Below are 24,066 nucleotides of genomic sequence, written 5' to 3'. Positions count from 1 at the left end.
AAAAGTGTGCAGCAAACCTGTAATTCCTATGTTTATGTTAATTTCCTATAGTGATTACAGCATAACTTTGACAATAAGCATTAGAAACTAAAATGTCAGTGTGGTCCCATCTACAGCAGGACAGTCATCTCAAACCCAAATGACTTAATCAGCACCAAACGCCAGGCCACATGCTGTACGTCTGTCTCTGCTTTCTGGATCTGAAGTGTGATTCATGTAAACACTGCCTGCAATCAGATTAGTGTTTGCTTTCAAAGACTTGTCACTGGCCAATTTGGCGCTATTACAAACGGCACTAGCTAGACAGGAAATGACGCCACCTATCAAGTTCCATATCAGCTTGTTTCTTGTTATGTTCCTGTCAAGGGCAGGGAATGAACGTGTCAGTGGAAACTGAAGGAGGAAATTCCTCCTAGTTGTCAATAGTGGCACTGCTGGCGGTGGTCCAGTCTCCTGGCACCCCTGCTGGACCTGGAAGCAGGCCAGTCCCTTTTTGACCAAGCTAATGTGGACGAGCAGAGAGGTGGTTGGTGTCAGGTAGTGTGTTTTATAGTTGGAAATCTTGCTTTCTAGCAAACTTACATTTCGCTGCTGTTGGAAGAAAACCTTGTATCTCCATTTTTGTCATTTTTCAGTTAATGGCATAATTTAAAAATACCTGTTGCCCTTTGCATTGTGTGTAAATTTCATGATGAATGGACCAAAAGAAATGGCCCAAAATGACTTGGAAAAAAGTCTGGTTCCATTGACTTACATTAAAATTAAAGTAGTTTTTTTTCCTTTTCTTGTAAAGGTGTAATTTTGGAGATATGAGATTCTTCTGACAACAGTGATTTGTTCTTGAGAGTGAAAGTGTAAATAGAAAACATAGCAGTGTTCTGCTAGCATGCATGGCAAATATGTTAGAATTAGCTACATAGCTAACAAATAAGCAAGTGTTACTTATCGCTGCTGTCGGAACAAAACCTTGTACCTGTAAAATGGTAACTTTACAGGAGAAGGAAAAACACGCTTTCCTTTAAATGTCAGTCAATGGAACCAGACCTTCTTCCCAAGTAATTTTTGGCCATTTCTTTTGGTCCATTTATAAGTTTACACACAATGTAAAGGGCAACAGGCATTTTCAAATTATGACAAAAACTGAAAATGACAAAAATGGAGAAATGAGGTTTTGCTCTGAGAACAGCGTTATGCTGCGCTCTTGACATATTGGAGCATTGTGTTAAAAATTCCCATGATTTCTCAATAAACACATTCACTGCTTTCTTTTATTTACATTTACTTGCTTCAACCAAGCTCATCCAATTCACTTTATGATTGCTGAAGTATTACTGTAAAATCTAATGACTGTGGAAAATGATTGCAGTCAGCTGAAATAATGGCGATCATCTCAAATAATTGCAGTTTGGCGATTAATATAATAATTGTGACAGAACTAATGAGAAGCAGAAAATGCAACCAACTTCTAAGACTGAACTTTGGAAGTGGAAAGATATCCCTGCACATTTCTTTGAAAAACTGAAAGTCAGTCTCCTGAAAAGAATGGAAGCTACTATAAAGGCAAAGAGTGGACACAGAAAGTACTGAAAAGCTGTATATTTAGTTGTTGAGGCTGTTAAATGTGTTTTCTGCTTTTCTTGACGCTGCAGAATGAATGTGTTGTACTTGATGACCTTATTAACTGGAAAGGAAATGAATCCAGGATGATCTCTGAGTTTCGCACAGCACTGTAAGGATATCACTAAACTGGCTGGGGATCAGTAACTTGGACTGATTCTGTTTTTTTCCATTGGCAGAGCTCTAACAAAGGGATGTCTGTGTGGCTGTGTTGGGCATGGTGTATTCAAAAAGCCCTATTGTCAGTGAGGAGAGGCAGGGAGAAGAGGTGGGCACTTGTGCCTGCGTAATCCTTCCTTACAATGGAAAATGATAGAAAAAGGCTCGGCCTGTCTGAAGCGAGGGACAATGAGACTCGCTCCTGCTTTCAGGATGTGTAATTGGAGCACTTTGCTCAACGACAAAAGGGGTCCACCGAGAATAACCAGCAGCACCTTTTATAAAGCCACACTGTGGAACGTCGTCACCTGGTCAACCTGGTCAAAGACTGAAAGGGGAGAACTTTACTGGAGCTTACTTGAATATACAAGCTAATCTGATGGCACACATTGACTTCATCTGTTGTGTATTTGATCCAGTACAGTCAATGGCCAGGTTTCCATCCAGCTGTTGAAAGAAATTCAAGCAAATAACTGAAATGTCCCAAACTAATTATGTGAATTAGGATGGATTTCCTTTAGCTCTGTGCAAGAGGGCATAACTCTTTGACACGTTCATAAAAACACTTCTGAGAAATATGAGCAAGTCTACAGAGAAATCTTTATAGCTGGGCAGCTTTGTTTTGCTGTTTCCTTTCATTTTAAGGTAATACCTCACATCGTAAGAGCGCACTGTAGTGATAAAGTGGCTCAAGATCAGCTGCTGGCATCTTATGTCTTATGGGTGGATTCCTTTTTTTTATAAGATATACATACATTTTAATTTCTTCTTAAGTCCACTGCTGCCTTCTGTCTAGCCATGTTGTCTTGCACTGGCCAGACATAACAGAATGTTTCCTTTGTAATATACGAGACATTTTCTTTTATCTGCAAAAATATGTCCTTAAGCTAGTGTGCAAACTTCCAAATGAATTTTGGAGATTTTATTCGAGAGATGCCATTTACAACCCTATTTCCAAAAACGTTGGGACGCTGTGCAGAATGAAAATAAAAACTGGATGCAATGATATGAAAATCATGTGAACCATATTTTTAAAGAAAAATATTACAAAGACAGCATATCAAATGTTGAAACTGAGAAATTTTATTGTTTCTTGAAAAATATATGCTCATTTTGAATTTGATGCCGACAACACGTTCCAAAAAAGGTATCGACGGGGACATGTTTACCACTGTGTTTCATCAACTCTTCTTTTAACAACACTCTGTAAGCGTTTGGGAACTGAGGAGACCAATTGCTGTAGTTTTGAAACTGAAATGTTTTCCCATTCTTGTTTGATATAGGATTTCAGCTGCTCAACAGTTCAGGATTGCTTTTGTTGTATTTTTCATTTAATAACGCGTCAAATATTTTCAGTGGCGACAGGTCTGGACTGCAGGTAGGCCAGTTTAGCACCCAGACTCTTTTAATACGGAGCAATGCTGCTGTAATACATGCAGAATGTGGTTTTACATCATCTTGCTGAAATAATCAAGGCCTTCTCTGAAAAAGACGTAGTCTGGATGGCAGCATATGTTGCCAAAACCTGTATATATCATTCAGCATTAATGGTGCCTTCACAGATGTGCACATCAACCATGCCATGTGCACTAATGCCCCCCCATACCATCATGAATACTGGCTTTTGAACTGTGCACTGATAGCAAGCTGAGTGGTCTTTAACCTGGAGGACACAGTGTCCATGATTTCCAAAAGGAATTTCAAATTTTCATTTGTTGGCCCACAGGACACTTTTCCAGTTCTCCTCAGTCCATTTTAAATGAGCTCGGGCCCAGAGAAGATGGTTTCTTCTTGAGTTTTAGGGTTTTAACTTGCACTCGTGGATGCAGCGACGAACTGTTCTCACCCATGCAGTGATATCCACTATAGAATCATGTATACCTGAGGAATCGTGCCACCTGAGGGTCCAACGATCATGGCCAGCAAATACTGTTTTTTCGCCTTGTCCCTTGCATACAGAGATTTTTCCAGATTCTCTGAATCTTTTAATGTTATGATGTACCGCCAGGTGTTTTTTTGGGACCGTATGGTTGGCATCAAATTCAAAATGGGCATATATTTTTCAAAAAACAATAAAATTTCTCAGTTTTGACATTGAATATGTTGTCTTTGTACTATTTTCAATTAAATATAGGGTTTAAATTATTTGCCCATCATTGCATTTTGTTTTTATTTACGTTTTGCACAGCATCCCAACTTTTTTGGAAATGGGGTTGTATATCAAGTCATTTTTATTCAGTGTGTCAGGATATGCATAGAAACTAGGGGTGTCACGATAGACATGTGAATATTAATTTTTTCCAATATGAGGATTGCAAGGCGATATGCACTGTGAATCAAATGTGGGAATGATATTCACGATATTCATAAAAATGATGACCACAAATGTAAAAAAAAAAAAAGCTCCATTGTGCAGTTATCAAAACTGTAAAAACACAATACTGTACTTTGGTTAGACTATCTTGGATAGTTGATTGGCCAAGCTGTTGAAAATGGTGAGCAGAGAGAGCAGACTCCACTTGGAACAAGCTAAATCATCCCATTTGGGAACACCTCGGTTTCCCAGTCAGTAATGATGGGCGAAGAGTGGTAGATCAGGTGACAGTGTGCTGACACTGGTGAACATGAGTGTGAAATTATCTGTTCTTGTATCTTTGCTAATTCATTTGTGAACACATCACTAAAAAACATCACTTGTACAGGCGCCAGAAAGTAACTGCTGCTTCATTTAATGTGGAACACTAAATCAGAATTAGGAGCTGGTGAATAGGAAGCCAGCTTCAGCCTCGTGAAGAAAATCAGCAGACACAGAACTCAGCACTCATGATGTTGGTCAACACTGTCTTGCATCAACTGGCTCCTGCTGCATGTGGCAGTGTTCTTTCCTCTCTGCCCTGGAGGGCCGTGTCTTTGCATGATGATTCAGCTCATTAAGGCCTTGGAAATTAGCTAATGGGCTCATTCTGGTGTGCTAGGCTGAACTGATGTGTTCAGTCTGGTGTGTTAGGTTGCGGAGAACACTAAACTGTTCAGTGCATTGCACCTCTGGCAAAAGACGGGAAGAATGTTCCTTTTTTCTAAGAATAGTGGGCGGGTGTTCCGAAGCACACAGTACAGCCAGCGTTGAAGTGTGCTTTGTCTGGTGAACAGCTGTTGGACGTCTTGCCTCAGCGCGTAGTATTGTGTAAATGAATCATGTTACCACAGCTAGCAGTGAAGCAGGGACAATGCGCTGATGTCGTTTAGTGGGCTGACCTTGTCGTCCCTCCATCTCGATAAGCAGCCGCAGTAGGATACTGCAGGGTGACGTGCAACAGTCGCCCAGTCAGCAGGTTCTCTCCGGCATCACAGGGATTGATCTCTTCAGTTTCCCTCTGCAGATGTGTGGAAGTCTCCCCTCAACAGATTAAATCAGAATCGGTGTTCTGTCCCTGGTGAGATTCATGCATTGAGACAAATTACTGACAGTCATTTGGTGAATTAGAATTAAGCAATTAAAGTCTGTAATGGAATCTTAGCATATTTGGATTCTTGGTATTATATTGTTGATGGGACTCAGTGGGAAAAATAAAACACGTAAGATGTGTGAAAGAAGCAGAGTTAACAACTAAATGCAGGCAGATGCTTTTACAGCTAAATAGCTTGATATATTTTCTCTTTCTTTGAGTTATTTCTGGGCTGACAGTAGGACACTGATGTTTATTAGGCTTACACATTATATTGTTTGTTGTTACCACAGTATTGACCCTTGCAATATGCAAGATTTTATGTCTGATTTTTATTAGCTTTTTTTCCAGCACTTTTTATTAGCCAGACTTGCAATATAAACAGTATTACAGCACAACACCTTTAATCCAAGATTCCAATAAATAGTAATAGGCAGCTGACTATTTAGCACAAAGAATCTTGCATAATAATGCTATGACATTTTGGTATAGGTGTAGCAGCAGCATTCAAATATAGCACCTAACATTACTTATGTCATAAAGTTGTAACACAGATCTGCCAAAATTAAAACAGTAAATTGGCTTATTATTATTAATGTTTAGAGCAAACGCCTGTCAGTTCTGAGCTTGTTCTGATTCACATCATGGCAGATTCTAATCGCTACTTTTCAATATTGAGGTCACCGAAAGATGCAAAATGAGTTCTTAGATGGCTAATTTTTTGTCTACATACTGACCGTCACAGTTGCCCCAGATCATGACTTTTTGTGGCTGTTTTAATTAAGCCTATCAGTTAATACATTAATAATGTGTGAATAACATGTTAGTAACATGTTAATAAGGCATTAATAATGTGTTAACTAGTAATGGATTAATAACATGTAAGCAGTACATTAGTAGTGCATTAGTAATATTCTAGTAATGTGTTGGCAGTGCGTTACCACAATGAATTAAATAAGGCCATCAAAAAAGTTTGACTAATTTGTATTAGTCCAGGCTGAAGCCGAAGTTGCAGCCCTCAGGACAGATTTTAATAGCTTTTAACCCCTTAACAATTCAGGCTTATTACATACAAAGGTTTGTTATTCAGTAGCGACAGGTATGCAAACCAGTGGAGCTATTCTTAGGTTATAGAAGTGTGTAATAATACTTGTTAAAGGGTTGAATCAATATCTTCAGCACTTCATCAGATTGCACAGTGCTTGTGTGACCCCTGTATAAAATAAAAGTGAATGTTAAGCTGTGTATCGTGACACCCACAGTGACTACTGTTGGAAGCCTGTCGTGGCAAAGTGTTAGCATGAATAAGTAAAGGTCTCTGTATAGTGTGAGGCAGGTGAACCTGTCTAAGATTGAATAGTTCTGGTTAGAGTCCATGCAGGCACCAAGGTCTGTATGTAGTCCAGGTCAATATTGTAGCAATATGACTGTAATACAGTATTTTGTCCTTCATTGAGTATTTATACATTCTGTTGAAAAAGAAAAGCATCACATCCTGATTCAGTGATATAAGCTCTCAATCTCACATGCAGTCTCAGCCAGCGGCTACAAACAGATGTGTTCACAACCTCACAATGCTGATGATAGATGCTATCTATATTATTCCTGTAGGGAGATGCTGTAGTTCTCTTCACGTGTGGACTTATAGTCCTCCCTTCGAGATCCTGCGTTTTTTTATTGTCTCGTCTGTGGCGTGTTCAGCATTGCCTGGAGGCTCCTTGTCTGTGCATTACTGTGCATTACATCATTTGTGGTTATTCACCGATAAAGACTGAGAGAAGAAAACACAGGCAGGGCTGGTGTAGCATATGGTTTATAGGCAGTGCTGGTGTCTTCTTTTATGATGAATGGGAATTATTCATGTAGATGGTGCGGCAAAACACTCTTGCCCTCTTCAGACTACTAGAGCTGAACACTATTTGCACTGAAATTCATTCCTGAGTGCTGAAAAAAAGCACCTTCTGTGGCAGTGCTGGATGATACCTTTTATACCAGTATATCGATATTGATATCACGCCAAGCAGCAATGATGGTTAATAAAATTTGAGTTAACTGTAATGTATATCAGATTGTTTTCAAAGAACAGTTCAGAAGCCATAAAAAATGAAATAAGTAAGTTTAAAAAAAAAGATTTTTTAACAACACACTGCATGCATCACAATATTTAGTTTTTCTAAAATTTAATAAGTTTAAACAGACAATATAGAGCCTGTAGTGTCATATATAATAATAATAATAATAATAATAATAATAATAATAATAATAGTGCAACTACAGTGATTTCTATCCCAAGCTTTACAAACTGCACTGCAATGAATTCAATTAAACAGGCCTAAATATGCTCACTTTGTAATAAAACATGCAGTTAGTAAGTGTTCTTTAAGGACTGACGATATCAACGATATACTCAGAAAACTTGTGACATAATTTGCCCACCCCTATTACTGTATAGATAAATAAATCACTTCATTAATCCCAGAGGGAAAGTCATATATAATAAAATAAGTAAGTAAAATCACATAAAGACTATGCAGGTGACAATGCAATGGTGCATGTCACGTCCAGTAAATGAATGGACGAATGTAACCAATAACATATGTAAATAGTTGTGCAATATGCCTGGGTGCATAAACAAGTGGCAGTGTAATAAAACTTGGGGTCCTCCGGTGGGCCCTGACCATTTAAGGGGTTAGTACTCTATTATAGTACTCTATTATAACTGCACTGATTTTTCAAACCTTCTGTGTAATTCAGTGGATTAGGTGTAAAAGTCATTCAGAGTGGTTTGATGTGAAATGGTTCATTGTAGAGAAACCTTTGCTTCAGATTTCTTTACAGTGATGGTGATAGGAACCAGGGTTCACAAAGACTACAACACAATTAGCCACTTTATTTACTATCCAAAACCACAAGTGAACCCACACGTGTCTTTGTTTTTAGATATAATGCTGATAATGGCAAAGTAGAGTTCAAACTAATGATTTCCTTCTTTTTCATGTACCTTTCTGCCAGTAATGGATTACAAAATTCCTTTTTTTCCAAATACTCATCTCAAAATGATCGGAAAATTGTTTCTCAGACATCAGACTGTGTATCCTTAGGCATTTTATGTAACAGCTTTCTGTAAGGTAGTTTTTAGAGACATTAAATGCATTTAAACATGTCTGGTTCCTATTGTCACCACTGTCAACAATTCTGTCTCTAAGTCTCTGTAGAACACAGCATTTCACATCAAACCACTCTGATTGACTTTGTTTACATCTTAACCATTTAATTATGCAGAATTGTGAAGAAATTGGAGGAGTTCCCCTTTAAAAAGTGGGACAGTTGAGAACTGAAAAATAAGTGCAATGTAAAATTAAAATCTAAAAATAAATATTAAAATAATTCGCTGATATAATTATAGGAATTGGTTTCGGTATCAGTCATGAGACTATATTTGCTGTCGGGTGCTTCTCTGTCTTGCCGCCTATTTATTTCAAAACATGGAACCAAGAATTCCTCGGAGGAACGGATGAAGCAGGTTTTACTGAGCTTCTTCAGACAAAGAAAGAAGGAGGTTTTTCGGGATCCTGCCGAGCTTCTTCATGTGTGGAATTAGTCATGTCTGCGTGAGCCGCCTCCTCAGCCATGCTTTCGGTGGAAGTAGGTTAATGTGGAGGAGCCAGGAGGCACTGAGACACACAAGCACACACGCTCAAACAGAAACCCAAGTGGTTGAGGTTCCTGAATATACATGCCCGTCTCCTGCGCCGTGGCTTAGCTGGGCTAGCTGTTGGTCCGATGGTGCATCATCTAGCCTGCAGGCCTACGCGTCTGTTGGTGTGTCTGTTGGTGTGTCTGTTGGTGTGTCTGTGTGTGTGTGTGTGTGTGTGTGTGTGTGTGTGTGTGTGTGTTGGGGGGAAGCACCGAGTGAGCGGCCCACAGAAAGCTGGACAGCATATTTCAGCCCATGCCCCAGTAAGCCAGTCATGCTGGATTTTGCCAAAATGCTCAGGCTGAACAGCATGGCTGGATTCACGCCCCAGTAACTTCAGCAGGCTTTTGTTTGCTTGTGGTTTGTCAACAAAAATGACTGTTAATCCGTTCCTGATGGGTAATCCGTGCAGCAATAGCTAATAGAGACAAATATGATTGATCTTAGATGTTACAAATGACAAAGCAGCCTCTTTAGCTTTTCCAGGCTTTGTGACTCAGAGTCTGTTGGACTGTTGGTGCTGATGCTTTTGATCATCGTTGAATGTGGATCAAACCACCCGTGCCCGTGGTTTCCTCTCCTGTCGGGAGTCTGAGCCAGCAGATGAGACGCAACTAACAGTACGCTTCAGCGAGAACCAACATGCCAGAGCATTACCCGTTCTATTGGTCATCCTTAAAGCAATAGCACAAAAAGACTCATCAAAAATGTAGTCAGTCAGCCGAGACACATTTGAACAAAAGTATGTTAATGGTTAAAAACAGTAATAGCCATCTTGAAGCCTGAATTTCGGCCATGCCTTTGTCCATTTTGTCCCATTCACACCTGGAATTAAAACACACTTAAGTCCTGGGTGACGTGATCAGAAGTGGAAAATGCTAAGTACACATGTAAACAGGGTCTTGATGTGCCTTGAAAATATATTATAATCTGATCACTCAAACCTCCTTTGGAGGTGGTCAGGGCCGCGTGTGACCACATAACATTTTGTTGTTTTCTCGACTCTCCAAAATGGTAACATTGGTAACATTCTTAAAGCTTCTGTATACTCATTTTAATGATTTTCTTCTGTTATCTTTAGTTTTTGTGATGTTTTTATAGTGAACTGGCAGAGCAAGAGTTTAATGTGGAATGTAAACATGGTTAAAGTCAGGACATTTCTGTACACACTTCTATTTACTGAATTTAACATAAAAAATATAATATAAAATGTGATCTGTGCAAAAGTCACACACATTTGACATTTTAAGTCGTATTTTTTTCAAAATGTTAAACTCAGGAAATCAATTGAAATTGTTTATTTGGAGAAAACTGCCAAATTTAAGTGCGTTCTCTGACTGGGGCTGTTCAAAGTTTTGCATAACAGTCTTGAAGGCACAGTAAACAGCCTGTTTAATTCTAAGGAATAAAGAATAAAGAGAGGTTGGAAAATAATCATGTAAAATGGAATAATGACTGCTTTTTGTATAAAAAAAACTGCAAAACAGAAATGTAAGATTCTAATTCAGTTACCAGAAATTACAAATAATTGTGATTCTGATGAGACTGAAGCTGTATTTATTTATTTATTTATTTATTTATTTATTTATTTATTTATCATTCTCTTTTTCTCCAGTCGTTTTGTGTACATGTGCACCCCGCTGGTGAGCAGAGACCTTGGCGTGGTTTTAATGCCACCAGCTAAAAGTTCCGTGTCCAAGACAGGGCTGTAACCATGGAAACGGTGGTTGGTGTGGGAGAGGGGTGTAGGGCTGAGAGTGCGAGTTTGACAGTGAGGATAATCTGTCGCTGTGTGGAGAGCAACACACACACCACACACACACACACACACACACACACACACACACACACTGCTTTCTGAACTGATGTTCTAAAATAAACACACGTGCTCTCACACTCATCAGTGTTCAGCACACTTGAATGTTCGAGAGCGAAACCGTTGTGTGTTTCCATTAGTGCTGCATGTTGGGAGTGTGTGTGTTCTGCCTGCCCTGTGGCTGCTGTCAGACAGGACCTGTCTATCTTACTTCAGGCTCCAGTAGTACCATCTGTGGACGCTGACAGATGATTGGCTGAGAAAGTACAGCAGGGGGAGGGGCATGCGACACGCCTCCACACATAATCAGAGAAATATGTGACACATCTTTACTTCCAGTCATCAGACTATGACACTCACTCAGAGGAACGTGAATAACCTCGTTACTGTAAGCGTTACTGTAACTGCAGCACATTGTGAGGCTGTTGGACGTTTTGCTTGGAAATGCTTTTAGGTTTAACAGTACAGGATTTGTAACTTTTGTTTCAGGATGTTAGACACCCACAGAGAGTGAGCTAACGTCTCCCAGCAGAACACTGATCAGTGAGGTTAATAAGAATACTTTCTGACGCTGTATGATGTACTGTTGTGTATAAAAATGGACAAAAGTATGTTACATGGCTAAAAACAGTAGTAGCGGCCATCCTGAAGCCTGTGTTGCAGATTTTGTCAGTAATCCAATCAACGCATTTACATGCACTTGAGTAATCAGATAATGGGAAACTCCAGGTCTACATGAGTCAGACAGTAATCGGATTTCTGCTTTGCAACCAGCCAGTAAACTCACAGAAGACATGATGCTGCTTGCTTATTTCTGGTGCCACTGTCTGTTTTTGCACATGCGCAGCCTGAGAAATCCGAAAGAAATCAGAGTAAGAGTATACATGCACAAATCTGATTACTGAGCTAAAATCCAGCTCTCTTTATCAGCTTTCTTAATCGGATTTCTAGACCTTACTCCAGTCTAAGAAATCGGAGTATGCTGTTTACATGATCTTTTGAATGATCAGATAACTGCAGAAATCCGATTATGATCGGATAATGGAGTGCATGTAAGCGTTCAGTGTCTCAGGCGAGAGACGTTAGTGTATTCATAGTTATTTTATGTAATAACTTTCTAGGAAGGAGCTTTTAGAGGCCCTAACTCTTTAGATGTCTGGTTCCTATACACTGTGAACAATTCTGACAAGTTTCTGTAGAACTAGAATATTTCACACCAAACCACTCTGAATCACTTGCATCTTAATGATTGAATTATGCACAAATTTTGAAAAAACAATGGAATTCCTCTTTAACAGCTTGGGAGTTTAGGCGTGTGGTTTGCACAGTGCTGATTAGTGAGCAAAAGCTTCCATTACTTGTTAGCTACATTAGGCTCATGGCTGTATTGAGAAAGTAAAGAAGCAAACTTCAGTTTACAAACATGTTTTAGCTGATTGACCACATTTGGGCTAAAATAGTGTAAACATAGTTATTTTTTTCTGTACTATTCCTTTAATACAACAAGAAAAGGATCATTAGACCGTGACGATATCAGTCTCTTGATGGTTGCCCCTTGTGCCATTTGAGAGATGAAGCTCATCTCCTCCACTCCCCCCAGAGGCCGACACACCACCTGTAAACGATTCCCACTGAGTTCTCCACTTTACTCATCCCTGCATTCACTCACTTCCTCTTTCTCTCGTTCTGTAGCCTTTTGTCTTCCTCTTTGGAAAATGATGATTAGTGAGTCATACGTGCTGCACTCTGTCATGCACAGTCCGTTTTCTGAGAGGTTGATGTATTAGAATTAAGTGCAGTGGAGAATTGGGTCCTGATACACATCGTTACAGTACCTGAGCTCAGGGTTTCTACAGGCTTTTTCATCTCTCTCTCTCTCTCTCTCTCTCTCTCTCTCTCTCTCTCTCTCTCTCTCTCTCTCATCAAAATGAATCTCCCCTGTGATTTATTTCTGTCTTTCACTAGCTTTTAAATCTCTCTCTCTCTCTCTCTCTCTCTGTGGAGCGACTTCACACGAACGTGTCTCACTCAGGCCCCTCGGCAGGAGCTAAATCCGGAACGTTCCGATTCAGCTGGACGACCTCATTGGAGTTGAGCGTAATGATTCTCGGCCTCGTTACATTCTTCAAATCAGTTCAAAACCAGCCAGGGGAATCCTGATGGCCTCCAGTGACCCCGGCCCAAAACACTTGTTGATCTACATGGGTTTGAAAAAAGCACACTGCACTTAAAGGGGAGTTCACTTGACTTTTAAACTGTTAAGATGAACACAAAGTCATTCAGAGCGGTTTGGTGTGAAATGAGTCAGAATTGTTCACAGTGGTGGTGACAGAAACCAGATGTCCAAAGTGTTTCATACCTCTAAAACCTTCCTCACAGAAATTTATTACTTGAAATGGTTATGAATACAACTTTATTTTATGATAGTTTTGAAAGGATTTTGGCCTAAAATCCATTGATGGCCTAGAGAGACATGCAGGGATATCTGATCAATATTAGATATAAAAACTCCGAAGTCACATGTAGGTTGACAAATAATTTGAATAGTAAATAAAATGTCTTTGTTGTGTTGTAGACATGAGGACCCCTGGTTCCTATCAGCACCACTGGGGTACTTTAATGTTGGGGGTCTGGTTTTACTCAAAATTAGAAATGAACAGTCTGGCATGTGATATGGCAGTGTGGCTGCTACAGCTCGCATGTGTTGGACATTAAAAACTGCTCCACTGTTAGACACTACATTGGGCTTTTATGGTTCTGTGGACATCAATTTTCCAAAAGGATAAATAGTAGGTCTGTAAGATTCATCATTTTTATATCAAAAGTGCAATTTAAGAGTGCTGCAGTTTTAATCATAGCTTACAAGTTTTAAGACTTTATTTTTCACCTAATAACATGGAGCTTGTGAACTGCCTGTCGACGAGTTAGTCCAATCAGAAGTAGCCAAACACCCACATATTGTGTAAATGACAACATATCCACAAATGACCAGCACCAGCGCTTGAACCTGAAGCCAAAAAAGGAGGACGTGCTGGTCTGGAGCTGAAATTATTAAGAATAATCAATTCGTAGTTACAGTATTTGTCCTAAACTGATGTTTTTAAAACAAATGATCTTTTAAATGTACTGGGCTTAAAGTTAAAGTCTCAAAAATATAAATGCTTTAATGAAGTACAGATAATTTGGTTGGGGGTGATTATATATTTTTAAAAGTGTGAGGGGTAAACTACAATAAACTAAAATGTGCAGCTAATTAACTAAGGAGTGAAAAGTTAGCTTTTTCTGTTGGAAATGTAATCGAGTACAAGTTTTCAGTTTCAGTTCATTTGTACTTCACTCAATACTTGAGTAAAGTACAAATCTTCCAAAATAATACTTAAATAGTTAATTAAGTATTTCCACTCCTTTTAAGCTAATACTGAATTACAGGGCAGTTAGGTCAACTTATTTAAGCTTTACTCTCACCACTACTCAAAATCTTGTTATCCTTAATCGGTACATGCCGAGTTACTTCAGTTACATTTACTTTTGATTTACATTCAGTATGGACCAGTTTGAGTCTGTATTTATACCTTTTCTCTGTTTTGATGCTAAAAAAGAATGTTTTTTTTTTTTCTTCCATTCCTCAGAAACAACAATAACATTTGATCAAATTTCATAAACACGAATGTGGTATTGATTGAAAGAGTAGAATCAACACTTTCAACAGAATTTCTCTGCTTGTTTTAATAAGCTACAAGTGACTATTTGCAACATGCTCTGGTGATAACTGTGACTGCTGAGGGTGAACGAAAGCTTTGTTGACTCTTAACTCATTCTTTCAGGTTTGCTTTTTCCACTGCATCGATCGGTCGTTGTTTTATCAGATCAGTGTGGAAGGAGCAGTTTTGCTAGAGGTTATCGGATCAGACAGATGGAGGAAGGAGACATTGTGAGGGTGTGGAGAATCAATGGGGCGAGAAAAAGCTGATTTGTTTTCTTCTGGGTTTCAGAAGTGCTGATTTTCTGCCGTTATTAATCTTTTTGTAACGTTTTGTAATCATTGTTGCACAAAATCAGCCACTGTTTTGACACAGTACCACTGTTTTGTCTGTCACGTACTGTCTTGCAGAGGCATGTCAAGGACAGCTGGACCTCTGAGCTGGACAATTCTCTCTTTCTTTTTCTCTCACTCACACACACACACACACACACACACACACACACACACACACACAAATAATCCCCCACTTAGTTTCTCTCCACCCAAAAACCGCTGTGAGCTCACTCTGCAGGTCACTCAGCCAAAATAAACCGTCTGGTCTGTGCCCTTGTTTTCGGATGGTTTCGTTTTAAATCATTCACTAGCTCTGCCCCCTTAAGGCTTTAAACCAGACCCTTTCAGGATAGATCACAGGTCACACCCCTGCTGGAAAAGTATGACTCAAAATTCCCATGGAGACCAAATCAATATCTCACATTCTTGCTCTCCTGGACACATAAAGTATTAAAGCAACATTATGTAATAATTTTACCTTACAGTACAATGAATAGGGAGAGTGACATCTCCATCATTGCCACTTGGACATCTCCATCATTGGCAGGCTTGGATTGCCTGCTATAGCGCTATGTAACTTTGGAGGAGCGGGCATAAGACCTCTCACGTAACTGTGTAATGTAACATGACACCTCGTCACACAACAACAGCTCAGCCAGCTGTAAGAAGTAGCTCAGTATTCTTAGTATGGACGTCATGGCAGCGGCTGCCGAATGACCGAAGAAGATGTTGTCAGAGGAAGCGAGGAACAGAAAAAGAGAAAAGAACGAGTAAGAGACTGGACAAGAGTAGATCTTGAGCTGGATTTTACTCATTTGCAAGAGCTAAAAGGATACAAGACTCACGGCTAACGGAAAAAACAGTGAAAGTCCCTCAGTGGAGTGTTCATCCCAGTGTTATTTATGAAAGGCTGTGATGTGGGCTGTAACCTTATCTGTATCATCCCTGTCTCGCAGAGTTTTATCGTTTTTCCGGATGCCAAAAGTCATCTAACCTCAGTCCCGTTTCAGGCTTAGTAGGCATGCAAAGAAATAAGTTCATCTCACGCCAGAAAGTTTGGTCAGACTTTGTCAGTCTCATTTGAAATAAGCCTTGAAAGTTTGCAACATCTTGTAATAAAATTCTGTATAATAAATTCTGTTTCAGTTTTCAGTTATTTGCACACAAAAGCACCCAAATCGTGAGTGTAATCTGTAGCATCCATATGCCTGCGTGACGCTCGTGCATGCAGAGATGTGTAAGATTCTGTATCATTCAGCTTGTCAACAAATGCACTTGTACAGCTGCCCTCAAAGCGTGACTTGTATTTACAACAGTGTTATAACAGTGAAATACACTCTGCAACTGTAGGGGGAGCCCAAGAGCATAAAATACCAGTTCTCACAAAAAGCTGCTTTAAAAGAAGTGAAAGCAGATGTAAAATTGGTAAATCACTACTTGTGTATAAGCGCAAGTATTCCATCTATATTTCTACTTCAATAAAAGTACACAATTACTTGTGAAATGTCTATTTAAATATCAGAAGTAAAAGGATTTTGAGTTATAAGAATATTTCGATGAATGAATTTTAGTAAGTAGAGCTGTGTGGCTGCACTCAACAACAGTTTCCATGTTTGCAGTCACACAGGCCTCTTTCATAGAACTTGTTCATCAAAATAATATTATGTAAGATATAATAACTTAAAGTACTTTTACTTTTCATTCATCAGAAATGAAAATTCTTGGCCAAAACTAAAATTCCGAACACGCTGGATGAAAAACAGAAACGGAAAATTTAAAAAAATGGACAAACAATGCAGTTTACATAAACGTATATAAAATATAAATAGTTACATAGGCTACAGTATGTGCCATTAAAGCCAGAGTTCTCGACAGCTGAGAACGGTTGGCCATCCTCTGTAATGAACTTTTTTGCCTGCACAGTAATATTTTTGTGATATTTTTCGTGGCTGCAGATGGACTTTCCTTTCTGCTGTTGTTATGCTGTATTGTGTGTATCGAGAGGGAGGTCATGTTTTCAGGTGGTGTTAAACCTGTAATGAAGAAGTTCTTGCGTGTTGGTTTTTGCATGAACAGAGATTATAAAGGGTTTGTCTAGTGTCCCTCACAGAAAGCCTGAAATACATCCACACATTTTCATTGTTGATCTGCTGCTGCTCAAGCTGTTTGAATGTGTCTTTGCAGACAAAGAACAGCATTTTTAATCACTACTTCTCATTTTCACCATTTTCACCTTTTTTATTGTTGCCAAATTTCCAGTGCATTCCTCCTTGACAGGCAATTACTTCTGTGTGTTGCACTCATGTTTGTGTTTGTGTGTGTACTGATGTGTGTCTCTTTTCTGCAGGCACTGGCATCACATCGCGGATACCTCCTTACTGCACGAATCCCAGCCAAGGTAAATTCACTTTCTCTCTCTCTCTCCCTCCGTCTCTCTCTCTCTCTCTCTCTCCCCTCTCCCTCTCCCTCTCCGTCTCTCTCTCTCGGGTGCTGCACATGATGTCAGCTGATTACAGATGTGGTCCTTCTGTTCTCCTTTTTGTGTCAATGTGTGTTAAAGTCTTATGTAGACGTTTGAAAATCCAGTCACATTACATTGTGTTGATTTTCTGAGTGAAAAAGTTAACACATCCTTTACAGAGAACACACTTAAATATGACATTTTCTGTCAATTTTACGGTACAGTTTCTGTTTATTTACTGTGTTTAACATATTTGAAATCTATTAAATTCAGCAGAGATCTAGAAATTGTGTATTCAAATGTATTATACTGTGCAGAAGTGTGTTCTCTCTAGAGGATGTGTAACTTATTTTCACTTAAAAAATCAATAAAACAATTATTGCAATTATGCAATTTGTAATAACCTTTGCTTTGGACATTTACAATGCATGGAAAGATAGATTTAGTGGAGTTATTATTGTTACCATCATCCTAATTAGGGCCTGACTGATGTATCAGTTTACTGACAATATAGGCTGATGATGACGACCTGCGGTTTTATCGATATCAGTGAAAGTAAGCCTGCAGTTAACCGATTATCCACTCATCACCACTTGTGGATACTCCAGTAACAAAATCAGCTGAAAGGAACATCTCTAGTCATAATATTAGTGGACATATTGATAAGCAGATGTGCACTCAGGCTGTAATTTGTCCTCAGTTTGTACTGTTGTGTTTATTTTATTAGGTCAAGCTGTGCCAGCATCTCTTGTCTTGCTCATAAATTTAAACTATGTCTGAATAGTTGTTTGTATTGATTTTATTACTACAGTTTCCACATGTCGTAAGTCACTGTGGAGAGGAGTCTCCTAAATGAACAGCTGTAAATGTTTAACTCGGTTATAAATAAAATGAGTTTTACAGTTTATTCTCCAGACTGAAACCAGGACTAAATGAGCAGCCGTGGCTCACAGTGTTTCTCGTGTGTGTCTTGTCCTCTCTCTGCTCCTGAGGATTAAAGCCCTAGTTAAAGTCTGACCGCTCTGAGACACCTACCGACCACCCTTGACTTCTGACCTCTTGAGCTGAGCCCAATTAGTATCTCAGATGAGCCTAAAAGTCTGCTCACAGTGGGGCTGTGTGTCCGAGCTGTAAGCCGATCAACTGGATTACTGAATGGTTTTAGTGAATCATTTGAAGAATCGACTCCTTTGAATGAACTCAGTTTTCTAGCTAATGTCTTGTGAGCTAGTCTGAAGAATAAAATTTGGTCCTTAATGCCTCCAGCCATCTCATAGATTTGTTAAACTCCAGCACATCTATTTTAACATAATGAAGCACTGATTAGTCAAACCAAATACAATTAATACTGGGAGGCCATGAGGAGAGGTGTTTCATCCACTGGTTGCGAATTTTGAAAATGTGCAGACAAAAACCTGAATAGAAGAAGCCCGAAATTCAAAAAACACACAGTTTCTGTTAAAATTCTGCAGCATAATCAATTATAAACAAACTGTTTTTTAAATAGCCGTTTTATTGTGTTATGGAGACACTGCAATTTCATACTGCTGTAATGTGTGTAGTATAAATAATAAACGGTGATGTATCAAGCTGTAAGTCACATGATTCCGTGGCTCCTACAGATGGTCCGATTGTGGCACATAGCCTGAACAAGGGTGCTTTCGACATTCTGAAATGTCAAATCCAAAGCTCGTTTGAAAAATGACTCTGGACAGTGTGCTTCCAGAATTATCTGGTGTGTTTGTGTTCCCAGATGCAAGGTGGATATAGTCAGGGTGGCACGGAGGTTCCATTCCTCATTAGATGGGCCAGTGCTTGTCCTGTCTGGCTTCTCCTAACTGCAAACAACACAGCTATAAAAAAGATGGCAAATGGCTGTAAAGTTAATTCTACTTAAAGCAAAAACCGAGTTAAATCTGTCAGTGTTGCTCGTTTCGATGCAGCCCCTCATCATGGTCACTTACGTCACATAAAGGTTCTTTGCATAACTGCAGTGGATGGAAACACAGCCTAATTTGCATTTTTTAAATTATCATATCAAATGATATAATTTGTGAAATGTTTGAATGGAAACCCGGCCATTGACGCACATAAATGTACTCCTCAGTGTATTGATAGGTATTTGTTAATTGTAGTATAAAATGTGCAATATTCTGAGAAAATAAGTGCTTATTAACTGAAATAGCTTTTTAAATGTAGTTTATTGTATATAAAAGAAATAAATAAGTAAAAATTTGTTCCCACAGCGAATATATTGAATATATAGACCTGTGTTTGTAATAGTGTGAGAATATGAACCTGTTATTCCTGTGAGCTTTATGCAGTAGAGGTTTATTGAATGTAGACGTTGGGTTCAGTCCAGCCTCGGTGCTGCAGATTTGCTGCCGGAGAGCAACATGCGCACAGAGACCACGCGCGCACACACACACACACACACACACACACACACACACACACACACACACACACATATATACACACACACACACATCTCTTCAAATATTGATTTGTTTTCTTTTTTTCTTTACATTTGAACCCATCTTGAGGCAATCTGACAGATTCTCTCTCTCTCTCTCTCTCTCTTTCTCTCTCTCTCTCTCTCTCTCTCTCTCTGTCTCTCTGTCTCTCTGACGGTCTATAATCATTGACTCTGTTTGGTCTCTGGACTCTTTTTGTTCTCTGCTTGTTTTACAGTGATACTCCAGGCAGAGGTTGGCATGGTTTGGTTAGCTGTGCTGTGTCAGTGTGTTTGTGAGAGTGTATGCCTTTGTGTGAGTGTGCTGATCTGGGTGTGTATGTGTGTGTATGTGTGTGCTTGTGCTCATGTTTGATTAGCTCTGAGGTGATTGGCAGATTTCCCACAGCAGAGTTGTGTTTCGCTGTGTTGCGCTGTGTGTCTCAGTCTTATATTACTGTCAGCCATCAACCACTAATACTGTACAATGCATCATTTGTTAAGCATTATTGCAATACTGGCCTTTGAAATTGAGAGATGACTATTTTGAATATGTACTACATTTTAACATAATCACACAACAACTAATTATACGCGTTTCTGTTCTGCATCTGGATTAATTAAGGCATTCACATTGTTGAACAACCAGAATCATTTTGGTCAAAGTAGTGCAGGCTGGTTTTTAACTACACCATATCTGGGATCACCCATGCAATGTTAATATATTACAAGGTGTGTCACGATCATGCAGCCCCACTATAAACTCCTACATTGTAGCTCCACCTTGCTGGTAAGCAGTTAGAGACTGTAGCTCTGTTAATGTACAGTTTGTGTCAGCCATCCTCAAGTCCTTCATTAATGGCCTGTTTTTGACATTTTTTTGGCCCCCCGATCTGAGTATTGTAACGTTGGCCGATACTCATCCGATCTTTGAGGTTTCATAGATTATACAGCCACGCTAGTCACGTAAGATATTCTCAGCTGTTAGAATTAATGCTCTGTGCACAGTGTGACCTTCTTGATGGATATGCTTGTGTTTGGCCTATAAAAAAAAAAAAAAAGTAGAAGCCCTTTTTGTTTAATACTGGCTTATGGTCCAGTTTGACTGACCTCTCTGATTACTCAGCTACCGGTCACTTTAAAAGTTCTGCAATGTAATCAAATATATACAAGATACTTTCATTTTTACCCAGATATGACTCGCAAGTGAAAAATGTGGTGGGAGTGTATTTTGTGTACACCATTTTCTTAACTTCTGAAAATGAGCCTCATGCAAAAATAGGCAAAGGAATGCAAGAGGATCAGACTTAATGTAGCCGACATCTTATCTATTAATATACATCTGGATCAGATCAGGACATCCCTGGTACAGTCCCAACTGTACACCGGCGAGGTGGAGCTACAAGGCTGGGGTTTCTAATAAAGTGGCTGGTTTATAGTAACAGGAGATACACAGTTTACAGTTAGAAACGAAGGTCCAGTGTAGAGTTGGTTTTGAGGTTTGGGTGTAACAGTTCTACACTATAATATGTATAATTAGGTGGAAAATCTCCATAAAGATTGTAATACAGTTGTGGGCAAGTGTTGGTATGTGTTGGCCAAACAAAGCTTAGTAACCTCAACTGACTCACAGAGTATATTAAACAGAGGAAATTAACTCAGTGAATTGCTTTTTTTGTCTTGTTTCTCAGTGTTGTCCATCATCATGAGATCATCATTCAGCTGATTTTAATTTAAAAATTAAACTCATCATCACTCCTCATACCATGTTAACCACATTATACCATTGAAGTGGAGGGTTATTGTCATTTGTTATAGTTGGTCATGTAATAAATTACATTTATAGTCATCATTCCGTATCCACAGGTTCGAGAATGTGTTACTGACACTTTCTGTTCATTTAAATGTCAAAAAACCCCAAAACCAAACAAAAAAAAAAGACTGAAACATAGTCAAAATGTTAAGGAGTGAGACACTCTGTATTTGAGTGTGTGTGTTTATGTGTGTGTGTGTTTATGTGTGTGTGTGTTTATGTGTGTGTGTGTTTGTGTGCGTGTGTGTTTGCTGCTGTTGGATCTATCTCTGTTTTTCCATTGTATCATTTACTACTAATTTCCTCTCTTTGTTAGTCATCTATCTATCTCTATCTCTCTTTCTCTCTCTTCTCTTCTTCTTTCTTTCTTCTCTCTTCGTCTCTTTCTCTTTATTCTCTCTGTCGTTCTCTCTTGTTCTGTGTTGTAAGGGGTTTAATGTGTGGGTCATTATTGAGGTCTTTGGCGATCAGAGTTAAACTGCTCCACATGTCAAACCCACCCAGCTCAGTTTATTTGTTTATTCTGTCACTGACAGTATCTGCTGATCTCCAGTCCTGTTAGAATTCCTCAAACACAGAGAGACAGTGAAATAACTCTAACTCTGCATAGTCAGACTGTTACTGTCTGTTTGCGCTGTTTTTCTGTCTCTATTAATAGTCACTTTCTGTGTAGGAACTCAGTGGCTGCTGATTCTGATAAAAATCTGATGTCATGATTTATTCATGTTGTGTCTATTTCAGGTGGAACAGACGTTCAGTTATTTGGAGATTCAGGGCATCACGTGCAACAAACCCACACAGGTAATAAATCACGTCTTCTCAAAACCTTCTGACAGGCTCAGCCTGCCCGTGCGGAGCTGATGCTGCATTATTCCTGTCCTGTCACTGGGTTTTACCAACCAGAGCCAGTAGATTAGGTTTCTAAAGCAGACAGGTGCACTACCAGTCAAAAGTTTGGACACACTTACTCATAGAAAGCTTTAATCTATTTCATTTTTATCTTTTTCACATTTTTTTTAATGATCGTGGAGACATCAAAAATATGAAAGTAAACAAATGCCATTGTGCAGCGACCAACAGGTGTTTTAAATGTGTTAAAAGATGCATATCGTGAAAAACTGAATGTAACTCACTTTTTTTTAAATAAAGTAGTTTGAAGTAGTATTTAAACATTTGTCAGTGTTCCAGTACGTACCATTCACTCCCCAGTCCGTACACTCAATATGTGGAAACTAACTACTTGTTTATGAGAAGCCTTTAATATATTTAAATACTTGTTTTGGAAATAAATTCACAGATATCAGCCCATTTCAAGCACTTAAGCATAAGCCTTCTGAAAAGCATACATTCAGTCAGTTCTGCCCAAATTGGCAAATTCAACTTGATTCTCTAGATGACCGTGCAGGTGGACAATACAGCAGGGCCTTTGGTGCAATTGATTATACAGTTTACGATGCGTAAAAGCTCTGCTGTTAATGAACTGGGAAACTGTCTCTAAACGTGAACCCTCATCACATCATCCACTGATAGGACATCACCAGCTGACCCTCTTATCAAGACTCATGTTGACTGCTGAGTGGTGATGGATGCACGGTTGTTAAGATTAATGAATCTCCATTTATTGGGGCTTTACTTATCGTCCTGCTCTTTAGGGCCTGCAGGCCAGGTTTACTGTCAGAACCTACTTTGAAGATGATGTCCAGGATTATACAGCCCACTGGTTTGTTAGATGCTGGATGCTGTTTTTCAGGCGATTTTTTAAAGACTGTACAGGTTTGCTGTACCTTCAGCTCAAATCCAGTACTATACACTCACTATATGACGGAACCCTCTGGTTGGAAGTGTTTGTGAGAACAGCACATTTGTTTCACAACTATACTGTGATTTACCGTTAATACATTCCTACTTTACCACATACAAAAACAGAACATGACTTCTGTTGGTTTCTCTTGGAATAAATGTCAAAAAATGACCAAATCTACGTTTTACAACCAAATATATTTCAAAAATGTTCATCATCAAAGTTCTCTGAACATAATGGTTCAGAAACGCAGAACACCGACTGTGATGCCCTGGAGGGTGTAGGCAGAAGGCGTGCAGAGGAGGCGGTGTCAGTAGGCAGAGATCTTTTATTCTTTCTCCCAAAAAAATGAACAAAAACAAAAAACGCCAGGCTTGAGCGGACAGCTTGACACTACTGCAGCCTTTAGAGTTGTTACTCTCCCTCTGGAGCTTCAAGTTTCGTTCTTCTCTCTGCCCAAATGTTTCTGTCTCCCAGGTCTCTCTCTCTACTGGGGAAAGAAGCTTGTAAGAGACAATTACCCACAGGTGTAAGTGTTTGCCAGTCAGGCCACGTCCCCAGCAGACAGCGCTTGGCTATGCCCCCGCTGCCACACCAACATTTTACTGGAGGCTTCTAAAGAGTGCATGATATGGACGCCTTTCTAAATTTCATTATTTAGATTTTTTTTTTTATGTATTTAGTTTAAAGAAGGCAACATCACTTCACTTGTAGTAAAGAGAGTAGCTTCCACTAACTGGGGTTTGTAGTGGAAGCTAGTCTCTT

General features: G+C 39.2%; 1 protein-coding gene across 1 annotated transcript in view; it reads left to right on the top strand.

Moving 5' to 3' along the window:
* The window catches only part of LOC118821746 (F-actin-uncapping protein LRRC16A-like), a 155,705-nt gene that overhangs the window by 32,191 nt on the left and 99,448 nt on the right, over positions 1–24,066 (top strand). Inside the window, exons 3-4 of the mRNA XM_036590478.1 lie at positions 17,119–17,169; positions 22,242–22,301. Of these exons, the coding sequence (XP_036446371.1) occupies positions 17,119–17,169; positions 22,242–22,301 (111 nt within the window). The remainder of the gene's footprint in view (positions 1–17,118; positions 17,170–22,241; positions 22,302–24,066) is intronic.

Source organism: Colossoma macropomum, unplaced genomic scaffold (assembly GCF_904425465.1).
Source record: "Colossoma macropomum unplaced genomic scaffold, Colossoma_macropomum, whole genome shotgun sequence".
Lineage (NCBI taxonomy): Eukaryota > Metazoa > Chordata > Actinopteri > Characiformes > Serrasalmidae > Colossoma > Colossoma macropomum.
This window is presented reverse-complemented; position numbering and strand designations above follow the sequence as displayed.